Source organism: Tauraco erythrolophus, chromosome 9, assembly GCF_009769465.1.
Source record: "Tauraco erythrolophus isolate bTauEry1 chromosome 9, bTauEry1.pri, whole genome shotgun sequence".
In the NCBI taxonomy this organism is placed as follows: Eukaryota; Metazoa; Chordata; class Aves; order Musophagiformes; family Musophagidae; genus Tauraco; species Tauraco erythrolophus.
Window position 1 is genome coordinate 41,758,090 of NC_141473.1, and position 20,726 is coordinate 41,778,815.

Sequence of the window (20,726 nt, forward strand, 5' to 3'; positions counted from 1 at the left end):
GTCTGGGAAGGCTTGGAGAAGTTGACCTGCCGTTTCCATTAAGTTTCTGTGGATCTACAGACCTCACAGCCTGTCCCTCGAGCTCCGGGTGGAGAGGCAGAGGAGCCCAGTTCCCTGGAGGAACCTGCTCCCCTCTCAGTGCCCAACATCTCAGGCTTGAGAGACTCCCCTGGCACCTCGCCGTGTCACCGTTGGTCACGCACCTTTTTTACGCCGATGAGCAGTGCGGTGGCTGTTGCAGGAAAAAAATTCCGTTTGGACAATTTCAACTAAATCAGGATTAATAGCACGTGGTTAGCCAGCAAGCGCTGAGTCTCAGCAGAAGTAACAGATGTTTCTGAAACGTTCATTTTCCAAGTCAGCAGCAGCTTCCTAAGCATCCGTCCGTGAACGATCCCAAGAATCCCGCTCACACCCGCACGTGCACGCGCACCGTTCTTGCAGCTTTTAGTGGGGAAAGGCATCCCTCTCCTGGGAGGGGAGCTCCCCTCTCCTTGGACACCCCTTTTGTGGGACACGTGGGTGCTCCACCTCTGTGGGATCCCGTGCTGCTCCCTCCGACCCCCTTTCTCGGAGCGAGAAAGCCCCCGGGAAGTCACCCACTCCCCGGGGCCGGGTGCCCCCCTGCTTGTTGCAGGAGGTGGATGTGGGTCTTCTCCCCTCACCAGAAGCCAGGAGGTGCCCGGAGAGGGGCAAAGAAAAGGTCCCGTGTCTGAACCCAGCAGCCCCATGTCCCGCGGCGTGGCGGTTGGGTACCTCCTTGCCCAGCGTGGCGATTCGGCTGCTCCGTGTCTCGCCGGCGAGCGGGGTGATGTGCTGCGTGGCACACATGGGTGGAGTTGGTCGGTAGCTCCTTCGAGGCCAGCTCAGCTCCGCACACCTTGCAAGGATTACCATCGTGGTGGGGACAACGCTACTGGAGATGTTTAGATGTAGGAACAGACACGACTAGGAGTGTCAAGGGTGGAAGCACAGAGCTTTAATATTTATTGTTGTGTTTTTTTTTTTTTTAAATAAACTTATCTATTTAGGAGGGAGTTACAGAAAGAGGGAAGACACTGGAGCAGCGCTTGGCTATGGTGGTTTCTGTGCCACTTTGGAGGAAGCTCGTCCACTGTGACAGAGCTCTGTGACAGCCAAATTTGGCGTTGGATCCCCTCTTTCATTAAATGCAAAAGTTAAACACGGTGTTTCCGGGCTGGTCCTGGACTGAGACACCAAAAAATATTAAAAAAAATCAGTTTGGAGGACAGGGTTCTCTCTTCACGAGTTGCCTCATGGAGAAGAGAAGGTGCAACGGGTTGCACCGTGAGAGGTTTATTCTCAATTTAGGAGATATGTTACGGTGAGAACAATCACTCACTGGAAAAATCTACCCAGGGACATGGTAGAGTCCCCCCTGCTGGAGAGTTTCAAGATGCCACTGGACAGGGTGCAAGATAACCTCTTCCAGGCTGCCTTCCCCACTGCAGGTAGGACCAGATGGTCTTCAGAGGTCCCTTCCAACCTGGGACATTCCGTGGTCAAGGGGGAGACAGCAGTCAGCTCCATGGCAGAGCGGAGAACTCCGGGTGCAGTGCACCTCCCAGCTCAGCCCCACATGGTGGTCTCAGCCTCTCCTGTCCTTTGGGATCAGGGAGAATCGCAAGTGCCCCCCGATACACCCCAATGTCCCACGGTTTCCCCAGGCTCCCTGACAGCTCATCCCCCCGTGGTGACTGCAGCCCCTCCATCATCTCAGTACTCCATCATCTCAACGCCCCCACTGACACCCCCAAATACCTCCCCAGTAGTCCAGCCACCCTCAGCTCCTGCATCACCTCGGGGTCACCCCAGTGCCCCACGGACACCCCTTCCACATGCCACAGGCAGTCCCCTGTGCCCCACAGGACACTCCCAGCCCCACTGCCTCCTGTGGCAGCCCAGCCATCCCAGCCTCTCCACCACCTGAGGGCCAGGCAGGACTTCCCAGTGTTCCCCGCCATCCCTGATGCCCTACAGCCACCCTCTCGATTCCTTGCGGATCCCTGCATTGCCCTGGGACGTGCCCTAGAGGCCATGGACCTGCCCTGAATCCCCTTGGACTCTCCCCAAAGCCACGCAGACAGTCGCCAATACCATGTGTGCACCTTCTGATACCCCACAAAGCCTTCCCGATGCCCCAGGGCCACCTCCCAATGCACCATGGACCCTCCCCAGTGCCCCACAGACCCTCCTCAATGGCTCACGGACACCCCACAATGCCCCATGGACAGTCCCTGATGCTCTACGCACCCTCCCTGATACCCTATGGACACCCTACGATGCCCGGTGGACAGTCCTTGATGCTCTATGTGCCCTCCCTGATATCCCACAGATGCCCCACGACAGTCCCCGATGCTCTACGCACCCCATGATGCCCCGTGGGCAGTCCCTGATGCTCTGCATATCCTCCACGATGCCCCATGGACATCCCACAATACTCCACGGACACCCCCTGATGCTCCATGGACGCTCCCCAATGCCCCACAGACCCTCCTCAATGGCTCACGGACACCCCACGATGCCCCATGGACAGTCCCTGATGCTGTAGGCACCCTCCCCGATGCCCCACGGACACCCCCCGATGCTCCGTGGACCCTCCCCGATGCTCCATGCACCCTCCCCGGTACCCTACGATGCCCCATGGATGGTCCTCGCCGCCCCGCACCCTCCCTGTCTCTCCCAGCCCCCCTCCTCACGGACCCCCCCCCCCCCCCCCGACTCCACCGGGGGCGGCTCCATCCCCGCCCCGTCCCGCCCCGTCCCGTCCCGCGAGTGGCGGTGACTCACGGCGGGCGGGGGCTGCCGGCGCGGCGGGGCGCGCAGCGGCAGCGCTTGGCACCGGGCACCGCGGGCACCTCCGAGCCATGGCCCCGGTGCTCGTCCTGCTCCGCCTCCTCCTGCTGCTGCTGCTGCTGGGCCACGGTGAGCGTGGGGCGAGCGGGTGGGCGGGCGTGGGTGCCCGGCGGGGCAGGCAGCCGCGCGTCCGACGGGACGGGGTCTTGTGCCGTGGGGCAGGGTTGGAGGGAACGTTTTTTCCCCGCGAGAATGAAGGGAACGCGTGGGAAGCGGCGTGGGAGGGGATGCGTAGGGGTGGGGGCGGGGGGGGACGCTGGGTGCGGGGTGGCTTTTTGGGACGGTGAACTTTGGGCTGGCAGACCCGAGGGTCAGCGGGAGGATGGAGAAAGGGGCTTTGAGGACCAGCTCGCCCCCCTCCCCCGGCTCCGCCGTTCCCCGCTGGCCCCGGGGCGGAGGGTCGCTCCCGGTCCCGTCCCGCTCCCCGCCCCGTTTTGCCCCCCCCCCCCCCCCCCCCCCCCCAACTCCCCGCGCCGACGGGGCGCCCGCCGTTATGTAAAGCACCTCGGCGAGGGGAAATTTGTCACCGCCAGCCTGCGGCGGGGCGAGGCGGGGGGAGCTGGTGACTCAGCCGAGGGGGTGGCGATGAGGCTCCTGGCTCCCGCTCGGTCGCCGTGGGCGAGGACCGCCAGGCACCCGCAGACGGGCGACCCCGAGCTGCGCTGGCCCCGGCTGACCCCAGGATGGCGGGCACGGCTGTGGCTCCGGCTCCCGGTTCGGGGTTCCCGGGGAAGATGAAGGGTTTCTGGCAGAAATGTCTCTTTTCTGACATCAAAAAACCCCAAAACCAAAAGGAGAGGGGGGCTGGGAGGAGGGTTGAGCCAGCCCAGGGGTGAGCCGTTCTCCAAAACACAGGCCCCCACCCCGGGCAGCTGCCAGGCTCCACGGCACAAACCATGGTGGTCAAGACAGGGAGCTGAAAAACCTCCATCTCTCTTTGTGGACCTGGGGCTCCGGAGGGTTTTCCGCCCTTGAAGGGAACTGCTCACCCATGGGTGATGCTGAGCACCCTGTGGGTGCCGGGACTGGGGGAGCTGGAGCATCCCTGGAGCCCGACAGGGAGTTCCATTCCATGCAGGTTTTTGAGGACTTGGTGGTTTTTGGCTCTTCCCCGCGCCTTTGTGTTGGCCATTTCCATCATCCCTCCCGACTCGTTTCCAGGCATCCCGCCTTCAAAGCCCTTTGCCTTTTCCCAGGTGCCGCTGCCAGGCCAGAGGAGAAGCTGGCCCACATCAAGGAGTACGAGATGGTGATGCCACGCAAGGTGCTGGCACCTCGGGGTAAGAGGGACCTCCCTGCTCCACCGGTGAGTAGTGTCACCTCCCAGATTCCAGCCCCGCACAGCTGCCCTCCCTGCCTTGCTGGGAGTCAGGAATGGGGATGGGGATATCGATTTCGGCAGAGACCCTTGGCTCGCTGCTGAGCTCGGAGCTGGACCCCCCCCTTGGCCCTGTGCCAGACCGATGACCTGGTGCCCATTGTCTCACATGGCTTCTGCTCCAGAGGATGGAAATCTTGAAGCAGTTGATCCAGCTCAGCTTTCCTGGACTGTTTTGGGTCAAAATAGGAACTACAGAGAGCAGGATGGGCTCTCAGAGCGGGAGGGGGGAGCTGCTTTCTCTAGTACTTTCTTCTGAGATGTTACCCAGCAGTGCCACCTCTCGCAGTGATCTTGTGACATCTGGTCTTTGCTCAAGGAGGGATTTGCAAAGCCTCGTTGAGCTGTAAGCACTTTTCTTGCTGTGTTTGCTGAAGTTGTGGTGGGTTTTTTTTTGTCCTTTGGGACAGGGAAATAAGAATCACAGAGTTGCAGAAACCCACATGAAAGCAAGCCAGTGTTATTTTTCTTGGGAAACCTTTCATTTAGGGGATTTGACTCAGGATTTTTGAGTGCTTGGGGTTGATGTCCGTAGGATGATGGCCTTGACCTTGAAGATGCTTTCCTCTGTTTCTTAAAGTGCAATTCAGCCAAATACACGGATTCATTTTCTAGGACTGAAAAGCACTGGCTTTAGCACCTTAGGAGACAGAGGGGCTGGGGACATTTATTTCCTAGTAAGCTCTTCCTACAGCACGTTTATCTGTGGTTCCAACCCTTCCTGATCCCTCCAAAAACACTCCCCGAAAGCATCTGTTTTCTCTGCTCTAGAAACCTAAACTTGTCCACGACACAAACATTCCCCAAGCTATTTAGAGACACCATCTGTGCCAGGCACGCTGGGCGGATCTGCACCCATCTGCCCGGAAAGGGGAGCTCACCCGTCTCGGGGTCCCTTTGCTTTCCATGACATGGGAGAAGACATCTACCCTGAGCTGTGTACTTTGGGACAACCATGGGTGGCATCTGGATTCAGCCTTGGATTGAGTGGTCCCTTGGACCTCCCAGAACTGCTGTGTTGAGGGTATGAGGTCTCTTGCCTTTTGAGCCGTTTTCCACAAAAGTTGAGTTTGCTCTCCCAGTAACCTTGGTGGGGAAGAGGTTCTCTGCAAGGCTTGCCCACCACCAAGCCCCTCTTTGAAGGGAAGACATGTAGCTGGATGGGCATTTTCTGCACCAGCTCCTCCTGTGGCTTTGCATTAGCAGCCTCTGGCTGGGATGGGTGTGGGCCAGGAGCTGGTTCCTGGTGCAAAGGGGTCAGAGCAGTTGGGACACATGGGGTTGGTCCAGGAGAGCATCTGCCATGTGAGGTTTGAAGCAGACAGCTCCCTTCTGGCTTTGCTTAAATCAAAATGTTCAGCCCTGCCGATGGGGTGAAGACCTGGGTCCTGCAGCACAGGATCTCCTGGGATGCCAGCCTTCCCACAGGCCGTGGTCCTCTCCTCCTGCCCGCCCTTAGCAGGGGCATGACAGGGTGTGTGGCATACTTGGGTTCTTCATGGAAGGGGGCCTGAAAAAACTGCAAGAAGGGCCTTCAGGAAGATTTATAGTTACATTTTCTTGATTGTGGAGGTGACATCTCTCTCGTCTCCATGCTCCAGTGCTTCAAAAAGCTGTATTGAAACGGGAGGGTGGTTTCCAGCCTGTGTAAGACCCGGTGTTGAAAGCTGCTGACTTCTGCCTCAGCGCACTTCTGCTTGTGTATCCCTGCTGATCTCCCCCGTCGCATCCCGGAGCCAGTTGATGCAAAGAGGCAAGTCCTTTGCCTGGGTGGAGACAGCCAAGCTCCTGCTGTCCCAGCCTGGGGCTCTGCAGGAAGTAGCAGGACGTTGCAGAGCAAGCGGTAGGACCAAATGGAGCAGGAGCAAGGGGCGATGGCAGCCCAGCAACCCACCTTCTTTTCCTCCTCTCTTGTGCTGCAGCTCCTCTGATACGTGGCATGGTGCAATGAGCCCCATCCCTACTCTCCTAGCGAGACCCGCCGGCTCTTCCCACCCAGAGGAGAAACATCCTGTGCTGGGGTGGGATAGTGGCATCGCGTCCCGTTCCTCTGCAAGCTCTCTGGTTCTCTTAACAAGACCAGCTGGGAGGAGAGATCCCTCCTGTCTGTGTGCTGTGGCCATGGCTCTGCTTCGCTTGCTCAGCACGATCAGGGGGTTAGCAGGGCTGGAGCAGGGGCAGGGTTCAAAGCCATCCCATCTGGAGCCCTTGGAAAGTCCATGCTAGTAAGCAAAGGGGTGATTCAGAGAAGCTTTAGTAGGAGGTGGGTTTTTTTTTAGCTTGCCCTGCAGTTGTCTCCGAGAGACCATCCCTGACCCAGCACCCCCTTCCAAGCACTTTCCTGCCGTTTCTTAAGACCTCCTCTGGCTCCGGCGCTGCCAACAATAACAAAGGATCGCTCTGTTGGCGAACGCGGGCCGGGGCGGCCGCGTCGGGCAGGAGACGGTGCTCATAAAAGAAGAATTTGCCAGAGACCCTTGAGTGTGCCCACATGCTGGCGGTGCCTCCGCCTGCAGCTGGGGCTGCCTGGCTGCCCGGTCCCTTGTTGCAACGCGCTCGGCATGCCGAGAGGGTGCCTCGTGGCCGGCAACGCAAACTGGGTGGAATTGAGGGCGACCGAGTGCTGGGCAAACCTTCTGGGCTGGCCCCGCTGGCACTGAGTCAGCAGGACTTTCCACTCAGCCCCAGCTCCCCGCAGCTGCAGATCCTCACCCTGGGAGCACTGAGCCGTTGTATGATGGCAGGTGGTGTCACCCTCCCCGGGGAGAGGCCGCACACCTCATCCAGGAGGAATGCTGGCCCTGCGGGAGAAGCTTGCTTTGCCTTCTCTCAGCTCTCCACCCCAGGATCCTGTAAGAACTGAGGATGTGCCCTCAGGAGAGGTCTCTGGGCTGCGGTGGTGGCTGAGGAGCTCCCTGGTGCCAAAGGTGCAGCCTGATATGGGGCTCCACGCGAGGGATCATCATCTCTCTCAGTGGCCCCGGTGGGATGGGACCTCTTGGAGGTCTGTGGCCGAGCCTCTGCAGATGGAGATAACAAGACATCCCAGAGGGAGACGGTTCTTCTGGAGGGATGTCTCCATCCTAGGGGTTCAGGGTTCGACTGGGTTGAGCTACAGCCACCCTGACCCAGCCATAGTGACTGGAGGTTGGACCTGAGATGCCTCGAGGTCCCTTCCATCGGCGCTAGAGTGATGCTCAGGGAATCTGGCACACAGTGATACTGAAATCAACTCTCAGTACCCGACGAGAACCAAGAAAAGGTTATTCTCCACCCTCGATGGTGCATGTTGCATCAGTCAGAGATAAGGACATCTTTGCTGATGAGCGCTGTTGGGAACTGGGAATCTTTGTGGTTCAGCCCATGAGTAAGTGCTTAAATCAGCCCCCAAAAAAGGAGCTTTGTGATTGATGAGTAGGAAACCTCAGCGTCTGGCACAGCCGTCTGCAGCCATGTGTCAGACACGGGAAACCAGACTCTGCTGACTCTGTTTCGCTGCTGGTGACCTGTTCTTTATCTCCGGATGTGCCGGGGCTTTGCCTTATTGCCCACAGACTTTCTTCCTTCTCTTTTGATTTCCTGTGCCTTTGCTGGATGCCACCAGGGTGAGCAACCAGGCTCCCGTTCCGGAGCTGCCCGTTCCAGCGGGGCATGTGCAGACCCCATCCCCTTTCGGGGCAGGCCCTCTCCTCTCTAGCTCTTGCTCCTGGTGACAGTGGATCTGTGCTGTCGTCTGTCTTTTCATGCAGAGCATCTACCCAGACCGTGTCCTGTACAGCGTGCGTGCCGAAGGCAGGGATTACCTCCTGCAGCTGGAGAAGAACAAGTGAGTGCGGGTGGGCATGGTGGGGTGGCCAGGGCGAGACTCAATTCCCACCCTTGCCGCAAACATCACTTCTCCAAGGTCCAGCATCGCCACACCGGTGATCTAGACCCTCGCTAGCAAAACGTTGCATTTTTTCCCCTCCTTGCCAAACCCAGCTGGAGAAGCCATGGGCCCACCATAGCCAACCTGACCGACCTCATCCCCAAAGCTTTCTGTCCTCTCCCCAAAACCGGGGTCACCGCTGATGACTCTTCCCCATCCTGCAGGGAGCTGCTGGGACATCACTACACCGAGACGCACTACTCAGCCGATGGCACGGAGATCACGGAGAAGCCAGACGTTCAGGTATGGGGCTGGCTCCAGGGAGAGCAGCTTTCCCGCTCCTGCGGGGTCCTGCCATGCCGATGGCTGGTGCAGACCCCTTCTACAGCTCTCCTCTCTCTGGGCTGCAGGACCACTGCTTTTATCAGGGCCACGTGCAAGGACACGCCGACTCGGCAGCGAGCATCAGCACCTGCAGCGGGCTCAGGTAGGACCTCCGACTGCCCCGGGGCACCGTGGCCAGCTGAGGGAACAGCATCAAGCCTGGCCTTGGGTGCACATCTCCTGGTGTGACCAAGCCCCAGCCAGCTGGAGCTGTGCCAATGGAGGGAGAGTTCACTTTTTCCCCCGAGGAAGAGAAGACGACGTCCCTTTTCCTGCTGGCGGTGGGAGTGCTGACCGCCCTGGCGCAGTGCCCAGCAGGAAAGGTGCATTTTGCAGCTACGCCTGATGGTTTTGGGGGTGGGGGTTGACTCATGGCATGGAATGAGACTGGAAACCTGAGCACGACAGCAGGTCCGGGCAGTAGTGCCCTCCCTGGGCAGCAGGGCACAGCTTGTCCCGAATTCATCCTCTCTTCCCAGGGCAGATGAGACCAAAGTTGCTCCGAGTGCTGCGGCCGGTGGCACGAAGGTGTGCTTGTGGCAATGCGCCGGCTTGCAGACAGCTGGCACCTCCGGGCCACGTCGACCTCCTAGCGCTGATGGCCAAGTGCCTTTCCAAAGGAAAAGGAAAGCATATGGTGCACCAGGCCACCTGTATCTCTCTGTACCCACCGGCTGCTGGCTGCGCTGGTCCTCGTTCCTCGAAAGCTGCCTTGGGTCCACCTGCGTTTTGCAGGAGGAAATGTCCTTGCAGAGTAACCCAAGCCACCAGGTCCACGCAACGTTGCTTAGTTTGCCACGGAGGACTCAGACTCTGCTGTTCTCTTTCTTTTAAGATCAGCTGGCAGCCAGACATCACGAGAGAGTAGGGCAGAGAGGAAGGGGTCCCTCACAGGGGGACGTGTGAGGAGGACGGGTGGACCCTGGAACACTGAGGGACCTGCAAACACCCATTTGTGGGAGAAGCACCCGCTGGAGCTGCATGGCAGCCATCTCCTCGCTTTCAGAGCAGGCGTTGTGTCTGCAGAGACCTCAGCTCGCACAGCTCATGCATACACGGGGCACTTGATGTCCTTGGGTAGGAGGAGGACAAGATGTGCCAGGGCAGGACGGGAGACAAGGACAATGCGGACAGGGCACATGGGACACCTTGCAGAAAGCATCTTGAAGGCCAGAGCTGCTGGGCAGAAATGCTGTGTTAAACCTGGCCTGGCAGCGCTGGGCAGTTCTCCTTGCTGAACCCTGGACCATTTCTGCTGCCCAAAGCACGGGATACTCCCCGTGCTACCAGCCATGGAGGCTGTGTCATGATTTGCTCCATCCCAGCCCAGCAGCCAGTTTCCAGCCTCCCTAACAGTCCTGTTGTTCAACTGGTTCTTCTGCAGCCTCCAAAAGCAAACGCTGTGGACATGTTTCCTATTGCTCCCTGTCTCTTGCTGCACCCCAGGTCAGCTCAATCCTGCAGTACCTCCTTGACATGCTCTCGGGCCAGATGAGGTTGCAGGGAAGATGCATCCAGTCCCTGGCATTCCTGTGACCTCTGCACGGAGATGTGGGGCTACACGCACCACCCAGCAGCTGCTTGGGGCTTTGCGTTGAGTGTGGTTTCATGCACATGGCCAGAAGGATGTGAGTCACATCCCACTGGTGGCCTGTAGCTCATCCAAGCTGCCTGTGGGAACCATGGAGAGGTCGAGTGGTTTCCTAGCTGGGATTTGGCAGCTGTATTTTGTATCACAGGCACTTGTGGGGGTCCGTGTAGGGTCTGTCCGTGTCCTACTGGATTTCTTCCCAACCTGGTGCCCGTCCTCTCTTGGCAGTGGGTTTTTCCGAGTGAATGAGACCACCTTCCTGCTGGAGCCCCTGGAGGAGGATGCAACCGGCTGGCACGCGGTGTACAGAGCAGCTCACTTGCGGGGCAAGCGCGGCACATGCCGAGAGTTTGGTGCCACCCTGGAATATGACCACGAACCGAAAATTCCTGCAGCCATGAAGCTATACCGATGGGTTAAGAATTGCTTTGTTTCTCCTTCTCGTATCTGTTTGCAAAACTGTGAAGTCCAGGAGAGGAGTGGGGCCCTACCACGTCTCTTGGAGATGCTCCTCTCCCAAGCATTGTTGGTTGAGCACTCAAACACGGGTTGCTCCCAGTGGCCTAGCTCCTGGTGGGAACAAGTCCTTAGATCCTGTACCATTAGCAGGAGCATCCTCCTACCCTGTGAGCTCCATGACCCCCACAGAGCCACTCTCTTGCAGTCCCAGTAGCAGGCTTGGGTTTTTCCTTGTGTGTTGGAAGATGTCTGAAACGCCCAGCAAAGTAACATCAGAAAGCAGAGCTAGGAGACCTACTAGCCTTGAATAACATTGGAAGATGCCCCAGGATCCAATGCATCCCAGAGAAGGGTCAAGTGCAGGGCTTGGCAAGCTGCAGAGCTGAGCCACTCTTTGCGCTCACTTTCCTCTTCCCTTGCTTTGGGGTTGTTCAGCCTGGAGAAGAGAAGGCTCTGGGGTGATCTTCTAGCAACCTTCCAGTATATAAAGAGAGCCTACAAGAAAGCTGGAGAAGGGCTTTTGACAAGAGCGTGTAGTGACAGGACAAGGGGTGATGGCTTTAAACTGAAAGAGGGAAGATTTTGGTTAGATAGAAGGAAGACTTTTTTTACATTGAGGGTGGTGAGGCACTGGCACAGGTTGCCCATAGGAGCTGTGGCTGTCCCATCCCTGGCAGTGTTCAAGGCCAAGTTGGATGAGGCTTTGGGCAACCTGGTGTAGTGGAGGGTGTCCCTGCCCATGGCAGGGGGGTTGGAACTAGATGATCTTGAAGGTTCTTTCCAACCCAAACCATTCTATGATTCCAGAAATCAACTCCATTACACAAAGGTCCCCGATACGTGGAGCTGGTTCTGGTCGTGGACAACGTGGAGGTAAGCGCGGGGAAGGCCAAGCTGGTGCCTGCATTTTCACTGTCATCTGCTGCAGTGGGGAGTTTGAAGCCAGCCTGGAAATCTCTCTGTGTCCTTCCCATAGTTCAAGAAACACAAGGACTTGCGCACAGTGCAGAACCGCATGAAGGAAATTGTGAACCACGTTGACAAGGTGAGCCCGGGGGTCTAGCTCTGCCCTCCCCACTGCCGTACGTACCCTGCAGTGCCAGCAGGGACATCAACATGGCAGAAGAGAGATTGGTGTGGGTAGGGTGATGGAGCTGGAGCCCATCTCAAGCCTGTAGGTGGGCTCCTGCATTGTGACCAACTCCCTTGGCCAACGAGGTGTGCAAAGTGGACATGACAAGCGGCTCAGCCCTGGGGCCTCAGAGCACAGGACAACTGCCCCCCAGCTCTCTCGTAAGGGATGGGAGGAGAAATTTATTCTCGTAACCCCTGGGAGCAGGTCCCACAGCCACTCTTAAGCTATAGCAGGTGCTAACGAGGAGAAGGTGATGGAAGCAGTGCACCAAGGCAGGGTTTCTGCTTGCCTTGCTTCAGCCTCACTCTTTGGTCGGCGATGTGGGAGCAACATCCCAGCCTTCACTGGCCAAGAGGGAGCCCAGGGGTCCCAGAGTAAACCCTGTTGACATGGTCTCCTCAGCTTGTGTTTCTTATTGAGGGGGGGGGGGGGGGTGACAAGGGCTGATATTGCACAGTGAGGTGGGGTTTTGGGGTTAGCTGCAGTTCCCCAGGGGAGGTGGGACCTTTCCTCTGCTCGTGCAGCTCAAACCCAAGCGCTCCCTCCGGTCTGTCTCCTGCCCCAGCTTTATCAGCCTCTTCGCCTGCGGGTAGCATTGATCGGCTTGGAGGTGTGGAGCCACAGGGACAAAATCGTGGTCAGCCCCAACCCGGAGGTGACGCTGGACAACTTCCTCCACTGGCGAGAGGCAGAGCTGCTGCGGAGGAAGCCGCACGACAACGCGCAGCTGATCACGTAAGGATGGGGGTGGCCACCACCTCGCCATCACTGTGGCCCTGCTGCCACCCAGGCCACGACGGCCACCATGGTATCTCAATCCCACAGAGGCATAGATTTCCGTGGCACGACCGTAGGACTCGCCAAGAAGCTCGTGATGTGCACCAGGGACTCGGGCGGTGTCAACCAGGTGGGTCCCACTGCCCGAGCACATGCCAAGAGGGCAGCAGCAGTCCCACGGTCTGCGCTCTCTGCACTGTGTTTTCCAGAGCGAGTGTCTCCTCCACTGGTCTCCAGCTTTCCCCCGCCACAGCCCTAGTGTTGGATCTGGTCCCTGGCATCTCCACCCCTGGAGCGACTGACCCCCCAGAGAAATGTCAGGGCTGCAGGGGAAGGGGAGCTGTGGGAACCCAACCAGGTGCCCGTGGAGGGCTCCGATACGCCTGAGCCCTGATGTGCTTCCCAGAGCAGCTCTGCGGACACAGGGCTTCTCCCCCACCACCTGTCGGGTGGCTGGGACATGGTTTGCAATTGCCATCGTGGCTGTGCTCCTCATCCTTGCCCAGGGAGGGCATTTTTTGCTGGAGCAGGAGTGGTTGACCATGGGACCTGTGGCTGTCCAGAGCCACCACAAAGCATCGTTTCAGGGCAGCCGTTATATCTAAGCTCCCTTACACCCCTGAGAGCCCAGTTTGGAGGTCTTCAGGGGCCATGGGGCCAAGTTCAGCTTTTGTCTTCCTTTACCTCAGCATGGTGGCATTGGGGAACGGGTCGCAGACAGAGCAACATCGGCACTGAGGGAGCACTTGAACCACACCGCACTTCTCGTCCCACAGGACCACAGCGCGAATCCTATTGGCGCTGCCTCCACCATGGCTCACGAGATGGGGCACAACCTGGGCATGTCTCATGATGAAGACGTTGCTGGCTGCCGCTGTCCTGTCGCCAAAGCTGACGGAGGATGTGTCATGGCAGCGAGCGTTGGGTGAGTGAAGGGGACAGGGGAATATCCCTGGGCAGCAAATATTTTGAGGTGTCCTCCAGCACCGTCCTGATGGGGTGAAGCCCATGAGATGGTCAGGGCTGGGTGGATGCTCCACTTCAAGCTGCTCTTCAAAGGCCTGTTGGTGCCTTTGAGTCTGTTGGTGGCCCTCCAGCTTCTCCCTGGGCTGGTGGGAGTGAGGGCTCTCATCCCTGCTCATGACTGCTGTTTCTGTGCCCTCACCCCAGCTTGGTTTACCCCAAGCGCTTCAGCCGCTGCAGCGAGCAGGACATGTGGCAGTTCCTCGGGGACCCCAGGACCAGCTGCCTGCTGAACGCCCCCAGGGCGGATGAGCTGTACGGGGGACCGGTGTGCGGGAACCAGTTCGTGGAGCGAGGAGAGCAGTGCGACTGCGGCACGCCGGAGGTAGGGATGCTCTCCGAGAGCCTGGGAAGGAGGGTGGGCAGCAGGAACCACTGACCCATCAATCAGACTTGGAAAAGGTGGCGCAAGCCTCTTCCCTGGCCATCTTGCTTTGCAAAGCTCATCTCCCTTACGTTCCTGATGCTTCTGCCAGAAACAACTTGCAGAGGATGTATGTTACCTTGGATGTGTGCCCCTCCTTCATGTAGCTGGCTGTGATTTTGGTAGGACCATGCCTCGGAAGGATGGATGTCCCTGCAGTGGGACTGTGGTCTGAGTACGGGGGCACTGTGCCATGCTGTGCTTTCAAGAGCCGTGCCCAACTTTTCCTCATCCCTAGGGATGCATCTCAGGGAGGGGGTTTGGGTGAAATGGTGGAGCGATGTCTCTGGGATAAACCCCTGGGTCACAGCCTTGTTCCGGGACCTGAAGGGATGCCGCCTCGATCTAGATTGCACAGAGATCCTCCTATTTTCTCCTTCTTGGAAACGTGCAAAGTGTGCTACCAGAGAGCAGGGGCCTGGGTCAGGTCACATCTTCTGAACAACCCCTTCTGGTCCTTTGGTTTGGTGTTGGTAATGGGGGTAAGAAGGCAGTGGGAACGGTTCACACCTGGGATGATGCTGCAGCTTTGCCTCATGCTGCGCTGCTGTTGGCACCTGATGACAGGGCAGCTGGGTCCCCCAGAAGGGAAGGAGAGGGGCTTTCAGGGGGGCTTTCGGGAGGGTTTCAGTCCTTCCCTGTCTCGCAGGAGTGCACCAACCGCTGCTGCAACGCCACCACTTGCCAGCTGAGCGAGGGAGCCGAGTGCGCCCGGGGGGACTGCTGCCAGGACTGCAAGGTACTGCCACTGCCCGGGGGACCAGCTCGGCAGGGAAGGGAGCTGGCGGGTGCACAGTCCTGCCCCGGGCTCCTCCGGAGCTTCCCAGTAGAGGCGAGGTGTGTCCATGGGCCGCTGGAGAGCCTGAAGGACCTCTGTAGCAGCCAATGGTTTGGGGTGGCATCATGCTTTCCATCTGATGCTCTCACTACGTGGACGGTCAGCATCGTGGGTGGCAAGGGTGAAGCAGCCTCTGTTTCTGGCACCCTGGAGCCCAAGTACCCTGGCGCCATTAGGGTAGGTGCAGGGTGAAAGGTGGTGTTGAAGAAGTAGGCAATGTTCAGAAGAGGTCAGCGTGGCCCGTTCCTAGTCCAGGAAACAATCCTGCCTCTTCTGCTCCATCCAGCCAAGAAAAAGTTGAGTTAGGTGCATCGGTTCCTGCACGAGGGCATAAGAAATGCCTTGATGTGACGAGGCAGGGCTGGCAGAGGATGCTGGGACGGGTGCAGGCTAAAAGCAAAGCACAGGATGGTGCCTGCAGGGAGAGACACGGCTGTGGGAAGACCCAGTCCAAGGCCTCACTGTTTCCATCCTGTGCGGTAGCTCAGTCAATAACAAACGTCATCTTTGTGCCAGGGCGGCACAAGGTGCCGTGGCTGGGACCTGTGGGGAGATGGTCCAATGACTGGGGCGCTGCCAGGCTGAGGTGCCCGCGTGGATCCGGCGGTACGAGAGCATCGGGGCAGTGCCGACACCCTCTGTTCCGTGCAGGTGAAGGCTGCCGGCGCGCTGTGCCGGGCCAGCAAGAACGACTGCGACCTGCCCGAACACTGCACCGGCCTCAGCGCCCAGTGCCCGGAGGATGTCTTCCAGGAGAACGGCATCTCCTGCCAGAACGGCAACGGCTACTGCTACAACGGGGCCTGTCCCTCGCACGGCGAGCAGTGCCGCGCGCTCTGGGGCGCAGGTAGCGGCTCCCCCCACCTCGCCCCACGTGCTGGGTGATGTGCCCGGAGCCGTGGCTCCTCGGGCTGGGGCATCGCTCGGCTGCGGTGCCCTCCCGCGTGCCCAGCTGTGGTGCCATGGCTGCTGGTGCCAGTGCTGCCCGCTTGCTGCGGGCTCCGGCTCCGTGTCACCCTTTCTGTGTGCCCTGCAGCGGCCCAGGTGGCTCCTGATGTCTGCTTTAAGCACAACAGCGAGCAGGACCTTCACCTCCACTGCCTCACCGAGTACGGGAAGCGGCCCTGCAGCCCCCAGTAAGGCTCTGGGAGGGGGGGTGGTGCCCACATCCAGCAGCAGCACTGCGGGACTGGGCGCAGTGCCCCCACCCCGTGGCACCCGCCGCCGCCGGAGCTCACGGCTGCTTCTCCCGCAGGGATGTGAAGTGTGGCACGCTGCTGTGCCTGAGCGACAACGCCAGCCCCGTCCTCGGCGGCGGCTCCTACTCCTTCTTGTTTGGCCGCTTCAAGTGCAAGGCGGTCATCGACAGCAGTGACGCCAATGAGGTGGTGGCCAAGCTCCGGCTGGTGCCCACCGGTGCCAAGTGCGGCGAGGAGATGGTGAGCGCGCTGGGCTGTGCCGGGGTGGCAGAGGGGCGGTGACGGCCAGCCGCCGGGACCTGGGGCAGCCGCAGAGCCCCTCTGCCTGCCCTCAGGTCTGCTACGCCGGGCGCTGCCAGAACCTGCTGGTCTACGGCAACAAGAACTGCTCGGCCAAGTGCAACAGCCACGGGGTACGCCGGGGGATCGGCCTCTCCTGGAGCAGCCATGGGGCCGGGGTGGTGGTCCCGGCCCCTGCTGAGTGGCACCACCCTGACGGTTCCCTCCCTCCACTCAGGTGTGCAACCACAGGCGGGAGTGTCACTGCGAGCCGGGCTGGGCAGCGCCCTACTGCCAGCAGAAGGTGTCCGAGATGGCAGCAGGTATGGCGTACCCGCTGCACGGCCAGCACCGGCTCCCCTAGCCCAAGGCGTGTGCCAGGGACGGAGCCTGGGCAGGGGTCGGCGCCCTTGCTGTGATGCCGGCGGGTGCCACTCCGTCCCCATGGGGCGTCCCCGGTGTGGCAGTGCCCATCCTGACGCCGGCCGCGTCTCCGCAGGGAGCAGCAGCGTGGCCCTGGCAGCGGCGCTGGCCGTGCTGGCGCTCTCCGGCATCCTGCTCGGCAGTGGCATCGTGCTCCTCAGAGGCAGGGGGACGAGGCGCTTCCAGAAAGGGTGATTCCCCCCCTCCTCTGCCCCATGGCCACTCAGGCTGCGCTCGGGAGGTGTCCCAGCACAGCCCCCACCATCCCTGTGCCCACAGCAGGACCTCCGGCGGGGCCGCCGCCGGCCTCGCCAACCCGCTCCTCCAGGATGGCAGCCGGACGCAGCCGCCCCGCCGCCAGCTGTGCCGCCGCGACATCGGCCACCCCACCCTGCTCAGCAGCACGGCGGTGCCGCGGGATGCCCGGCACCCCGGACCCCACCGCCCGGCCCCGCAGGTGAGCAGCCCAGCAGAGCCCCGCGGGGGCTGCGCGGTGCCAGCGGGAGGGCGGCCGCTCATCCCGATTCTTGGCTGACCCCGCAGCCGCCAGCGCCGCTCCCCCGGGTGACATCTCCAGCCTCTCCAGGACAGCTCCTGCAGGTAACTTCTCCAGGACTTCTCTCCAGGACATCCCTTCCGGATGCTGCTGCTGCCGATGGTGGGGCAGCCAGACCTTCCCATGGTCGGAAGCTGCTCTTGGATCACGGGGTGCGTCCATGCAGGGCCCTCCCCTGCCCCGTCCCTCTCCGGGTCCCTCCTTGGCACCCAGGCGAGGGACTCGGGTCTCTCCTCTCCTCTCCTCCTGCCAGGCGAAGCCGCAGCCGCCCAGCAAGCCTCTCCCAGCACTGAAGAGCAAGGTGCCGCGCCGCGGCGAGGGGCCACCAGGACCAGTCCTCCCTCACCACCCACCGGCAGCCCCCTCCGCCTTTCAGCGGGGCGTCCCCCCGAAGGTGGCCCTGGAGCCGCCGTCGGCCAGGAGGTGACCAAGGATGCTCCATCTGCCACCGCAGCCGAGGAGGTGCCAACTCTGGCACTCGGGTGGCACAGCTGGGGAGTTGCCATCTGGCTTCCACTCTTACTTGAATCGCTTGTCGGACCCTCCCCCAGGAGGGCACCAGTGTTTACAGATATTTGAGTTGTGCCTTAACCGACTTTGTAGCCTCATGGCTGGTCCAAGGAGAGCTGTCAGCTGGGGCTTCCATGCCACCTCTGGTTTCAAGGGCAGCCCCGAGTTGGTCCAGGCTCTCCTGCACCCTGGGAGCTGCTCCCTTCTCTCCCGACATCCTGAATGTGTCCTGCTCTTCCAGCCCTTTCCCTGCTGGGGTCATGGCGAGGAGCTCCTGGCATCACCCACCAGGCTCACCAGGGCAGGAGGAGTGCTGCAGCGTGGAGACCATGCTCTGGGGCCACCACCCCCCCAGGGACAGTCGCGCGGGGTGGGCGCGTTTCACCAGGGGCTTTGGCAGGTCCAAGGCGGGCTTGGCTTACCCACGGGGCTTTGATCTCTACGTTATCACTTGAGTTACTGTTCTCCTGAATTTCCTGGGAGCCTTGGTACTGCAGCCATTAACTTATGACCATACGTGACCATTTTGAGCCATCTGTTGGGACACCCAGCTTCTCTGTTTTTGATATAATTTAGGTCGAAGGCTTTTATACCAATAAAGACTGAAGGTAGTGGTGTGGCAGGGTGTCTCTCAGCAGGACGGGGCAGGAGGGTGGCAGTGGGCAGGGATCTGCCCAGGGCTCAAGGTGGAGCTGGCAGGGATGCAGCCAGGAGGGAGGAGGACTTGACCTGAGCTCCCACATCCTACGCCAGAGCCACTGGGGCTGCCCCTGCTGCTCAGCTCCACCATCCTGTGGTTCTCTTTGAGACCAGGCTGCTCACTGGTGGCGGTCACTGCAGCTGGGGACATGCAACTAGATGTAGTCTTACTAGAGGGTGAGGCACAGGTGTCCATCCTCCACATGCCTACGGTGACAGGGGCCCTAGGACACACAAAGCCACCCAAGAAACGGTAACAAAATAATTTTATTCTGCTTTATCAAAAGAACTTAACACTGTGCATGTAAACTTGAACATACGTATCGTGTTTCCTTAAAGAAGGTGCGGGTCCAGTGGCAGATCCCTTTAGTCACAGGAGCACGGAGGCCTTTTGAATGGAGAGAAAAACCAGTTCAGACCCACGTTCCCAGTTGCGCCCGTGTTCCCACTCCACGGCTCCCAGCTCAGAGAGAAGCAAAGCCCCGACTGGGGTGTTAAAGCCGTGGTGACTCCCTCCTCTCGCACAGCTACTCAGGCTTCCGAAGCGGTGGCTGGGCAAGCCGAGAGGGATGGAGGAGGCTTTTGCAGAAGGCACTGAGCATCACACACACGTTGCTGCAGGACTACAAACTGCAGGAGCACCCCTAGGTGTCCCTCGGACCATGTGGGCAAGAGGTGGCCGATGCCCACCCAACCACAGCAGCACGACGTTCAGCCAGTGAAACGGCCACTAATGGCAAAGCCATGCCTCCACCGGATGGCTGCAGGAAGGCCCAGCAAGGCTCAGATCCAAAGGGAAGCAGCCATTCTTGCAGTGGCCTGGAAGGCTTTCCTGCTCCCTGCACGGAGATCTTGCTCTGATCACTGCAGGAGAGCTGTGAGCTGCCTGGTTATTGCTTCTAGAGGTTCCCCTCGTGCCCTTGCTTCTTGTCATCTCCAGGCTGGGAGAATCTACCCTGTCCACCCAGCCTGATGCCCAGGGTTTGATGCCAGCATTGGGTAGTGCCCAACCTCAGCAAGTACCACATGGGGACAAGCCCGTGTCTCCTCCAGGAGTGCTGCTGTTCCCAACAGCCTGCCTTCAGCTCAAAACTCAACCACAGCGGCTGCCGCAAGCCAGCAACACAGAGGAGGCGGAGGGTCAGAGATGCGACTCCACTGGCTCCTTGAAGCCCTTCCCACAGGAGAAAGGGGACCTTGTAAGTCAAATGGTACTTCCAGGAGACCCTTCAAACACTACAGCTACGAAATACGCTGCCATGCCCCCTCCCTGGTACCCTTCCCCTAGGGAGGGCACTGCAGGAACCTATCGGTCTCGCCTCCCACCATCGGCCATGGGTCTCAGCTCTGCCCTGCCTGCAGGCTAGACTGCCTTCCAGCACGACATGCAGCCATCCTGCCTGCTCCCCTGCCCACCAGCGTCCTGTGAAGGCTGCTCCGTGCCAGGAGGGCACTGTTTGCCCAAGCCTTTGGCAGGCAAAGACATAAGCCCCACTATGCAAAAGCTCAGCCTGGTGCTCCCCAGGCTGGGATCTGCAAGGTGCACAGCTATGCCACAACCCTCTGCACCAGGTGTCTACAGTGAGAACCGGAGAAACCCCTCCTGGTGACAGCAGTGCCTTTCCTCTCCTCGGGGCACGAGGAAGTACGTTCACCCACGGCCTCTCTGGAAGCCAGGACTGGTGCTCAGCACCTTCAGTTGGCCTCTCGCTGGGGCAGGGTCCTGGTCCCTGGCTCCTGCCATGGCTGGTATCCCAGAGCAGGGCACCAACTGGGCCTTGGGAGTTTGCAGACAGATGGAGGAAAGAAAGAACACCTGAAACCGCTGCAAAGTCCCACAGCCATGTGTTGCCCAAGCTGGCCAGCAGCAGGAGAGGCAGGGTCAACGCATCCCTGCTCTGCGGCAGAGATGGAGGAGAGGCCGCCAGGGCAGGAGCTGAGACACCATAAGGCACCGTGTATTACCAGATTTCCTTGAGGAGAGACACTGCCATCTTCTGGGTCAAGTTATACAGGACAGGAAAACAGCACTGGAAAGCCTGAAGCCCGCACAACTCGTTTGGGGAAATCACTAGCAGAGGTGAAGTCCAGGCCATTCGTTTTGGGTTGAACGTTTCACCAAGGCAAAAGCTAAGCATGTTCCTCCCCTTGCTGCGAGGCTGCAGATGGTGCCAGGCACAGAAGGTCTCACCACCACCACCACCTGGCCCATCACCACCAACTGCACATGGCTGCACCCGAGGGGACAGGAGAACAGGATGAATGGACAGATATCCCAGGCTGGCGAGGTGTTCTCTGAACACATG

At 59.8% G+C, this 20,726-nt stretch overlaps 1 protein-coding gene across 2 annotated transcripts; it reads left to right on the forward strand.

The window, feature by feature from the left end:
• Window positions 1-2,888: 2,888 nt before the first annotated feature.
• Window positions 2,889-17,638, forward strand: ADAM8 (ADAM metallopeptidase domain 8). Of its 2 annotated transcripts, XM_086616265.1 has the most exons (22): window positions 2,889-2,946; window positions 4,074-4,183; window positions 8,005-8,081; window positions 8,348-8,426; window positions 8,534-8,610; window positions 10,327-10,513; window positions 11,365-11,430; window positions 11,534-11,602; window positions 12,258-12,427; window positions 12,518-12,599; window positions 13,246-13,394; window positions 13,640-13,817; window positions 14,566-14,655; window positions 15,406-15,601; window positions 15,791-15,890; window positions 16,010-16,193; window positions 16,289-16,366; window positions 16,471-16,555; window positions 16,732-16,846; window positions 16,938-17,112; window positions 17,199-17,255; window positions 17,465-17,638. In XM_086616265.1, the coding sequence occupies exons 1-22, from the start codon at window positions 2,889-2,891 to the stop codon at window positions 17,636-17,638; spliced, it is 2,556 nt and encodes an 851-aa protein (XP_086472391.1). The 2 variants fall into 2 exon arrangements, with proteins under 2 accessions (XP_086472391.1, XP_086472392.1); XM_086616266.1 differs by lacking the exon at window positions 17,199-17,255 and having other exon boundaries at window positions 16,935-17,112.
• Window positions 17,639-20,726: the final 3,088 nt, after the last annotated feature.

What these genes read in the sequence shown, in the direction of transcription:
- ADAM8 (XM_086616265.1), top strand. Translation starts at nt 2,889, where the DNA reads ATGGCCCCGGTGCTCGTCCTGCTCCGCCTCCTCCTGCTGCTGCTGCTG. An exon ending in GTCATGGCAGCGAGCGTTGG is followed by an intron (nt 13,395 to 13,639) that starts GTGAGTGAAGGG and finishes CCCTCACCCCAG; the next exon opens with CTTGGTTTACCCCAAGCGCT. An exon ending in CTCCAGGACAGCTCCTGCAG is followed by an intron (nt 17,256 to 17,464) that starts GTAACTTCTCCA and finishes TCCTCCTGCCAG; the next exon opens with GCGAAGCCGCAGCCGCCCAG.